The sequence below is a fragment of the Coffea arabica genome, chromosome 11e (assembly GCF_036785885.1).
Source record: "Coffea arabica cultivar ET-39 chromosome 11e, Coffea Arabica ET-39 HiFi, whole genome shotgun sequence".
Classification (NCBI taxonomy): Eukaryota; Viridiplantae; Streptophyta; class Magnoliopsida; order Gentianales; family Rubiaceae; genus Coffea; species Coffea arabica.
Window position 1 is genome coordinate 11,688,994 of NC_092331.1, and position 10,261 is coordinate 11,699,254.

The window sequence follows — 10,261 nt, forward strand, 5'->3', positions numbered from 1 at the left end:
CTCTGAATCATTTAGTTTATGTTAAATACATAAATGTTTGTAAGTAAAATTCAAAAAGTGTTGCACTAATATTTTTATGAAAGGGAAACTGGTAGGTTTTGTATTTAACATAAATTAAATATGTGAAAGCAAAAAAAAAAAGAAATTACCCATAAATCTATGTCTTGCAAATGTATACTAGTAAAATATATAGTTTCAAACAAAATTAAACATTAAAATAAACTGTAATTTATACACATTAAAATATCTGTAATTTATACACATTTTGCAACTACTACTTTGTGTTTTCTCTGTAATGAATTTTTTAACTATTGAGAACTTAAGTTTTGTCTTGCAAATCTATACTAGTACAATAGTTTTAAACAAAATTAAACATTAAAATAAATGTTTGAAAAAGAACAAAAGTACATTTATCACTTGCGGTAATGTAACAAAATTTTCTCAACCATTATCAATATTTTCACAAAAGTATTAAAAACTAGCAATTGACAATATTAAAAACTAGCAATTTAATTAGTGACGACTTTTCTTGTCATTATAATCTTGAATAAATTAGTAATAACATTATGTCATCACTAAATTTTCTTTGATTTTGACTTAAAAATAATGTCTTATTAATAGCATTTGATTATTTTTAATGAAAGTCTGTTATAACCATAGAATTTGACTTTCGTTATTTTCAATTAATGATGTACTTTAGTGCTGCAATTATAAAAAATTGCAGGGCTAAAATATTTGCAAATTATAAAAGTATATTTTCACTTATATGTAATTAACAAATTTTGCCACCTATATTGATGAAAATTTGTGTTTTTGTACTAAAAAATAAAGAATAATACTATAGCAATAAAATCTATGCTTCAAACCAAATTAAAAATAAAAAAAAGCATGATGATTGGTCTCAAATGTTGGGAAAATGATTATTTTTATTGAAACTATGTTATAACCAAATAATTTGAGTTTAATTATTTTCAATTACATGATGTTCTTTAGTGCTGCAATTATAAGAAATTAGTATAAAATATTAGCAAATTATAAAAGTACATTTTCAATTATATGAAATTAACAAATTTTGCCACCTATGTTGATGAAAATTTTTATTTTTTTCTATAAAATAAAGAATAATACTATAGCATTAAAATGTATGGTTCAAACCATATTACAAATCCAGAAAAAAAACATGATTTTTGGTATCAAATGGAGGGAAAATGAGTGAAGTCAAAATTTTGATCAAATCATAGTGAAAGTGCCGCGCAACAAAAACAATATCCAAAGCAAAGCAAAGACCAAAGCAGCGGAACACATTCTGAAAACAAAAGCAACGGAACACTTGGTCTGAGTTAAAGCAACGGAACACTTGAGCAACACAAACTTTCACTGAGCTGAAACAAACAAGCTTCTGCACTGAGCACAAAACAGAGCTTCCGGCACCTGATACTTTCACCCACACAACAAATCCGTTCTCTGGCTTCTCACTAGCATCACCATGGTTGTCCAGCATTAAAGGGCAAGGTTTTCATTGGAAAGGTTCATTTTTCTCTCTCCTATACATTTTCCCCAATTTTTCCAAATCCCTAATATTCTACAATATTTTTTGCAAATTTCTGCCCAAAATCTTTTAGCAGCTCTTGATTATTAGATGCTATCATAGCTATGTTGTACTCGGAACTCCCCCCGCTCGACTAGATTCATCTAACCTGTGGCTGATTTGTTTCAAGTTCATTTCTGCAAGCGTGATTGGTCGTTGAGTTGGATGTCCGTTATTTCGAAGAGGAGTCCGCTTGATTGGTGCATCGATCAGGTTTGAGAAGCTGTCTATTCGAGTCTTAAACGTCTGTCAAATTGTTAGCCATGCTACTACATTTTCTTCTCTCCTTTTTTTTTTCCATTCGTTTGCCCCCTCTATTTATGTCGAGGAAGCACAGGGGAGCTTCCAGTTCCTTCTGATGTGGATTAGAAGGAAAATATTAAAAACACTCCTGTCAAGCTTTTTGTTTTTTTATTATGTAACAGGATAAAAAGATCTTCACTCTTCATTTTGATTATAATTTCATAAAATAAGAGAGTGCCATTAACATGTCCCTAACTTTTGATATCCACTATTATGTCATTTTTCCTGAACTATCAATTCTTGTCGATCATTTCAAAAATCCTATCATTTTTGAAATATCCTGTGGAAAGAGCACGCAAACTAGTAGTAAATGAAAATCTAATATGACAAGGAAAGTTTTAGTTGAAATGTACAAGAGATCTTTGAATGCAGCACGCTGTTTGGCATAAATATGCGAAGATGCTGGAAAAGTTAGCAGGCTTTTGAAGCTGAAAACAGCAAAAATGCCACTAAATTGTATCACATTTCCCGTTTCTGGAAGAAAAACAGAGCGTATGTTTAAGTCCTTCGTTCCGCTCTGTACAGTCAACTTAATTATAAAGAATTCTTTTACAAGTCTTGAGCCATATGGGTTGAGAGTAGTTGCATTCCATGATGGAAGATTCTTTTGAACGTTGAGGGCTTCCAATATTCATGCCTAGCTCATCGTTTCTTTGACCCCAAATTATATTTCTAGAAAAATTTACACTTTACAGCCTTAGACAATTTTCAGCTAAGGATGCGAAAATCATACATAAAATCATGTACCTAACCTGCAAGGAACTATATATATAATTTCTGTCCAAATTGGAAAGTTGTTCAATTTGTTCTATATCTCCGCAAAATATATTATTATTATTGTGTTTGTGGATCAGACTTAGAAGAAAATGACCCACGGCAAGAAAAATGTGACCATTGAGTCAAATCATGGGAATTAGTAGATTAGACCCACTGTAACCAACGGACTTCCTAGCCAGCTTTGATCCTTTCTACATTATCGTATTTGGACTTGACCCACCCCAAAATATATATATATATATCTCACTCCACATTTACCGACCAAAATGGCTGATCCACATCAGGGGAAAAATGGCATTTAAAATAGAAAACAGAAGAAAGAAAACATAACTCTAGTAAGTTGACTGTGTGAGTTATTTTACATCTGAACATGTGAATGAATTTCTGTTGCGAATCAGTTTCCTAGCCTTAAATGAACCGACACATGAGATAGATGAAAATATCTTCTAGAAATTATTATTGCTTCAATCAAACTCACATACTTTAATCTCTCGCTCTTTCTCTCTCTCTCTCTCTCTAGAATTAAATCTGAAGACTTAATTCCTACCACTAATTATACAAGACATTAGTGGCTTACCATATAATTGGGGATATTCTTGATAAACAGGGTTGGTGACAAAAGCACTGGACGTTTTCTCCCAGTTGCATTTCAGACCAGATATAAGGAGGTTCTTGTAAAGGCACATACTGCTGCATCTGGAGTGGTGCTAAGATTGCAAATAGCTCCTGTTCTTGGTAGGAAAAGGAAACCAATTGAGTGGTCTGAGTTTCAAGTACTGTTCCTTCTTACCATTATTCAGGCTTGAAATTTATATTTGTGCTTTACTCTTCTATTATTTCTGAGTTGGGCATCTTCCCTTTACAAATATATGATGCATGATCCTATGTTTTTTGAACATGTAGTGTGCTGTTAGCTAGCAAAATCAGCCTATGAAATTGATTATTCATGTTATGGCTTTATCGTTTGTTTGCCAAACTTTTGCATGTATACTGTGGCTGCAGATTCTATTTAGTTTGTTGCCTTACTAATGCATTTGTACTTGAGATGGTTGATTTTTGCTAAAAATGTGTTTTACACCTTGGATCCCATTGCTGGTATTTGAGGAGTTTAAATTTAGTTCATATTACATTGCATTTGTTTTCTATATAATGTGGCGGTCATATTCTTTATGTAGGATAAAGGGCTGCAACAATATGGACAGGAGTTGGATGTCTATTAAGAACTACCTAGACCCCAAGTATTTAGATGGAGTTGATGAATTTATTAAGTTTGCTTTTCTAGGCAAGGATCCTAATTGTAAACTGCCATGTCCTTGCAAAGTATGCAATAATTTTGAGGATCAAACTAAGGAAGTCATGGCCAATCACTTGTGTCGAGGAATTGTTGATATTTATGCTAGGTGGATATATCATGGCGAAGGGTTTGAATCTGATGATGAGAATGATGACATAGAAATAAATGACAACGATTGTGACTTTGACAGTATGGAGGAGCTGTTAAATGATGTAGGAGTTGCTAACTTTGGTGAGAGTTGGAGACATTCACCGGAACTTGATACGGGTGCTTGTACCGAGAAAGAATGAGAAGCAAGTAGGTTTCTCAGATTATTATCGGAGGCTGAAAAATCTCTATACCCGGGTTGTGAAAAGTATTCAAAACTCTCGTGTTGACCTTGGTCGATCAATCCTTGGTTTTGATGATTAACAAACCAAAATGTAGATTTGGGCTAATGTTTTTATGTGAGCAATTTGTTAGAACAGATTCTTGTGGCACAAAAGAAGAAGCAAAAACAGGGCACTCATGTGGGACGTCCGAAAGGAAGCTATCGGACGTCCGAAAGGATGAAGAACATCAGGAAGGATATTCTGTCGGACGCTCGTGAGGAAGCATCGGACGTCCGACTGGATCGGACACACTCTTCGGACGCACATTGATCGTGTCGGACGTCCTAAAAATTCCACGAAGATTTGATAACTCTCTGGACGACGTTCGGACGCAGGGTTCGAACGTCCGACAGGTGGTTTGGACGCAGGGTTCGGACGTTCGACAGGTGGTTCGGACGTCCGACAGGCCAACGGCTAGTTTTGACAGCATTTAATATTTGACCGTTGGAGAGCCTTTTGGAGCCATTTCTCACCTTCTATAAACACCCCAAAGCACAAGAAGACACAAGACTTTTGCCAACACAAAATACAAGCTTACAAGTGAGATTTTTGAGTAGAAAGATTCTTTGTTGGTTGTATAAGGGGTTGGGAAAGTTGGGCTGTGAGGTTGCTCAAGTGAAGGTTACTCTCTAGGTGGAGTAAAACCTTGGTGAAGGTGAATCTATCACTTGAAGTGGTAAAACCTTGGTGAAGGTTGCCTCATTTGTATAAAATAATTCTTAATTGGGTGTGTGATCTTTCAAGTGTAGGTTGTTGAGGGTTAACTAGAATAGTTGTAAAACTCCTTGGCTCAACCAAAGTGTGTTTGGGGTGAGGAAGGAGTGAGCCTTCACTTGTACATCTTGGTTAGCATCGCCATCTATTGAAGAGGCTATTGGATTGATATTTGGTTTGCATTTCTTATCTTTTCTCTTTAATTAAGTTTTCTTTATTGTGCTTAAATTTGATATATATTTGTGCATCATTGTGAAATTGTTTGTACTCATTGGGTTGCACCAGACCTTACAATTGGTATCAGAGTTTGGTCTCTTTTGATCAAGCTTAACCGCTTAGAGTAAAGATCATGACAACCATAAAAGTTTCTTTTTTAGAAGGGCAATTTATTGATAGACCACCTATGTTTAATGGTTCTCATTTTAGCATGTGGAAACAAAGAATGATGATTTTCTTACAATCCGTTTATATTGAATTATGGTATGTGGTAGAAGATGGTCCTTATGAAGCCAGAATAATTGACTCTACCACTAATTTGAGTAGATTAAAGACTAGACAAGAATTGAATGAAAAAGATAAGAGATACCTTTCTTTGAATGCCAAGGCCATGTGTATATTGTACAATGCATTAGATGTTAATGAATCTAGTAGGATTAAAGGTTGTAAATCAGCTAAAGATATTTGGGATAAATTGTGTGTATTTCATGAAGGTAACCAAGATATTAAAGAACAAAAGAAATCTTTGCTTGTTTCTCAATATGAATTTTTCAAAATGCATCCTCTTGAAAATGTTGATAAGATGTGTAGTAGATTTTGTGACATTATTCAAGATCTTAAATTGCTTGGAAAAGAATATTCTTTGGGAGAGAAAAATAGAAAGATTTTGAATGCCTTGCCAAAAGAATGGGAAAATAAAATAAATGCTATAGAAGAGGCAAAGGATTTAAATTCTATATCCATTGAATCTCTTGTGGATTCCCTAACTTCTTATGAATTAAAGCTGAATTTCAAAGTGCAAGAGGAAGAAAATGCAAGAATGTATAAGAGAGGCATAGCTTTTAAAGCATCTCAAGTGGGGGATAACCCATCCTTCATGGGTAATGATAACATGGAAGTGGACAATGATATAACTCCTCACATCAAAAGTTTCAAGAAGATCTTCAACAAGAGAAGTTCAAGAGGAGATTGCAAAATTACATGGGATGAATGCAATTCAAAAAGAGAAAAAGAAGAGTTGGCACAAATGGCACTAATGGCCTTTGGAGAAGATGAGGTAAATTCTTATCACTCTTCTTGTGATGAAGATAATGAAGATGATGATGTGAAAATTCTTATGATTAAAATGCATAAAAGTTTGAGAAAATCTTATGCTAAAAATAAAGATTTGAAAACAAAAATAAATGATTTGTTGGAAGAAAACTCCAAACTTTTTCAGGAAAACAAATGTTTGAGAATGGAAAATGATGATTTAAAAAATCAAAAAAATGTTTTTGATTGCAAAAATAATTTGAAAAGGAAGTTGGAAGAGAAAATAAAGTTTTATGAAAAAATGTTGGAGGAACAAAATTTGTTAAAGAAAAGAATTAATGACTTGAACGAGTTTCTCCAAAATGAAAAATAAAAGTTTTCTCAAACAAAAGAAAGCAAATCTTTTCAAGGCACAAATAAGTTTGTTATGATAAGAAGTAAGAAAATTAGTTGCATTAAATCCACTTATGTGCAAAATACTTCTATCATGTGTCACTTTTGTTGTCAATTTGGACATATGCAAAATGATTGCTATGTAAAAAAAAATATGAGAAAAGGTATGAAATCCATGTGGATTGCTAGATCATGTTGTACTAACTCCCAAGAACCCTATAAAAACTTACAATTGGTATCATGAAAGTTTTGTCATTCTATATGGTCTTGATTTGAAAAATAAAGGGGGAGTTTGCTTTTTGATTGATGTCAAAAGGGGGAGTAGGATTTATTGAAATTTCTTTGTATGTTGGCATTTTCTAAGGGGGAGTTTTATTTGAACTTATTTGATCAAAGAAATCTTCATTTTGTTTGTCATCATCAAAAAGGGGGAGATTGTTGACCTTGGTCGATCAATCCTTGGTTTTGATGATTAACAAACCAAAATGTAGATTTGGGCTAATGTTTTTATGTGAGCAATTTGTTAGAACAGATTCTTGTGGCACAAAAGAAGAAGCAAAAACAGGGCACTCATGTGGGACGTCCGAAAGGAAGCTATCGGACGTCCGAAAGGATGAAGAACATCAGGAAGGATATTCTGTCGGACGCTCGTGAGGAAGCATCAGACGTCCGGCTGGATCGGACACACTCTTCGGACGCACATCGATCGTGTCGGACGTCCTAAAAATTCCACGAAGATTTGATAACTCTCTGGACGACGTTCGGACGCAGGGTTCGGACGTCCGACAGGTGGTTTGGACGCAGGGTTCGGACGTTCGACAGGTGGTTCGGACGTCCGACAGGCCAACGGCTAGTTTTGACAGCATTTAATATTTGACCGTTGGAGAGCCTTTTGGAGCCATTTCTCACCTTCTATAAACACCCCAAAGCACAAGAAGACACAAGACTTTTGCCAACACAAAATACAAGCTTACAAGTGAGATTTTTGAGTAGAAAGATTCTTTGTTGGTTGTATAAGGGGTTGGAAAAGTTGGGCTGTGAGGTTGCTCAAGTGAAGGTTACTCTCTAGGTGGAGTAAAACCTTGGTGAAGGTGAACCTATCACTTGAAGTGGTAAAACCTTGGTGAAGGTTGCCTCATTTGTATAAAATAGTTCTTAATTGGGTGTGTGATCTTTCAAGTGTAGGTTGTTGAGGGTTAACTAGAATAGTTGTAAAACTCCTTGGCTCAACCAAAGTGTGTTTGGGGTGAGGAAGGAGTGAGCCTTCACTTGTATATCTTGGTTAGCATCGCCATCTATTGAAGAGGCTATTGGATTGATATTTGGTTTGCATTTCTTATCTTTTCTCTTTAATTAAGTTTTCTTTATTGTGCTTAAATTTGATATATCTTTGTGCATCATTGTGAAATTGTTTGTACTCATTGGGTTGCACCAGGCCTTACATCTCGTTTATTGTCCATATCCTCCACTTGAAAACAATGAATCGGTGGACTTGTAAATCTGCTGATATGTTGCTGAAGTTCTTGCATCAAGTATTTCCTACAGCTTTGATTCCCAGTTCATATTACGAGGCAAAAAATTTCATCCGTGAGTTGGGGCTGAAGTGTGAAAAGATCCACGCCTGTGAAAATGATTGCGCATTTTTTTGGAATGAAAATAAAGGCCTTGATCATTGTCCAGATGAAAAATGTAAAGCACCGCAGTATAAATCTCCAAATTCCAAAATACCTAGAAAGGTGTTGCGTTATTTTCCATTAAAACCAAGGCTGCAAAGACTGTTTGTGAACAAAGAGATTGCTCAGGATATGAGGTGGCATAAGGAGAGACGTGTAGATAATGAGAACATGATGCTACACCCTGCTGATTCATTAGCTTGGAAGGATTTTGATAGAAATCACAAGTCCTTCGCTGAAGATCCTAGAAATGTGAGGCTAGGACTTGCTAGTGATGGCTTTAATCCCTTTGGAACCATGAGCAATTCATACAGTATGTGGCCTGTTATCCTTGTTCCTTACAATCTACCTCCTTGGAAATGCTTAAAAGATCCATTTTTTTTCCTATCAATGATTATTCCTGGTCCCAAAGCACCTGGAAATGACATTGACATATTCTTTAGACCACTAGTTAATGAGTTAAAAGAGTTATTTGCCACTGGTGTGGAGACATATGATGCCTTCAGGGAGGAGAAGTTCATGTTACGTGCAGCACTTTTGTGGACAATAAACGATTTTCCAGCATATGGCTATTTGTCGGGATGGAGTACAAAAAGGTACAAGGCATGTCCTGTGTGCTTAGATGAGACGACTAGTCTATATCTTAATAATGGTCACAAATGTTGTTACATGGGCCATCGCCGTTTTCTGCCTATTGATCATAAATGGCGTCGAGAAAAAAAGCAATTTAATGGAGAAAGAGAACATAGACAGCCTCCTAGAACCCTATCAGGTGAGGAAGTCCTCCAACAACTTCTTCGTATTGAGCAAGTTGAGTTTGGCAAGGCACCTGATTTGCTGCAACAGAAGAAAAGAAAACGCGTGCAGAACAGTTCAAATTGGAAGAAGATGAGCATATTCTTTGAACTTCCATATTGGAGTACCAATAAAATTAGACATAATTTGGATATTATGCACATTGTCAAGAATGTATGTGAATCTTTGGTAGGTACATTAATGAATATCCCTTCGAGAACTAAGGACACATGGCAGGCTAGGGAGGATTTAAAAGAAATGGGATTAAAGGAAGAGTTGCATCTACAACCGGGAGGTGGCGCATCTAAAGTTATGCCACCTGCATGTTACACTTTATCACGCCTAGAGAAAAAGAATTTCTGCCAGTTTTTGAGCACTATCAAGTTCCCGGATGGCTTTGCTTCAAACATTCCTCGGTGTGTGAAGACCAAGGAGTGTCAACTTTTAGGAATGAAGAGTCATGACTACTATGTGTTCATACAACGACTTCTTCCACTAGCAACTAGAGGAATGCTGTCAAAAGATGTATATCAGATTTTAGTAGAGATCAGCAATTTTTTTCGAAAAATTTGTTCTCGAACTCTCTATCTAGATGAGCTGGAAATGCAGGAAAAAAAATATTATTTTAATACTATGCAAACTTGAGAAAATTTTTCCTCCAAATTTCTTTGATGTAATGGTCCATTTAATGGTCCATTTACCCACTGAATCCAAGATTGCTGGACCAGCCCAATACCGGTGGATGTTTCCATTTGAGAGGTACATGCCTCTTATTTTTAATAATGCCTATTTGATTTACCTCCAATTTTCTTATTTTCTAACAACTCGGGCTGAATTTTTTTTGGATAGAAAAATGGGTCAATACAAAGGCTATGTGAATAATAGGGCACGACCTGAAGGCTGTATAGCTGAGCGCTACTTGGATGATGAATGTCTTACATTCATTTCCAGGTATTTGCATGATGTTCCGACCAGGTTTAATCAAACGGAACGAAATATGGAGAAACACGAAGCTGCTGGAAAATTATCTATATTTTCTAGCTTGGCTCGGCCCTTTGGGGCAGCACTGATTGGTTATCTAAGTGAGGTTGAATTGCAAAGAATA

The 10,261-nt window shown here is 35.5% G+C and overlaps 1 protein-coding gene across 1 annotated transcript; it reads left to right on the plus strand.

Moving 5' to 3' along the window:
* The first annotated feature begins 8,166 nt into the window (after positions 1 to 8,166).
* Positions 8,167 to 9,801, plus strand: LOC113718132 (uncharacterized). The gene has a single exon (XM_027243051.2). It carries the CDS (start codon positions 8,167 to 8,169, stop codon positions 9,799 to 9,801), a length of 1,635 nt encoding a protein of 544 aa, XP_027098852.2.
* Positions 9,802 to 10,261: the final 460 nt, after the last annotated feature.

Coding starts and splice junctions, on each gene's coding strand:
- LOC113718132 (XM_027243051.2), top strand. CDS start 8,167: ATGAATCGGTGGACTTGTAAATCTGCTGATATGTTGCTGAAGTTCTTG.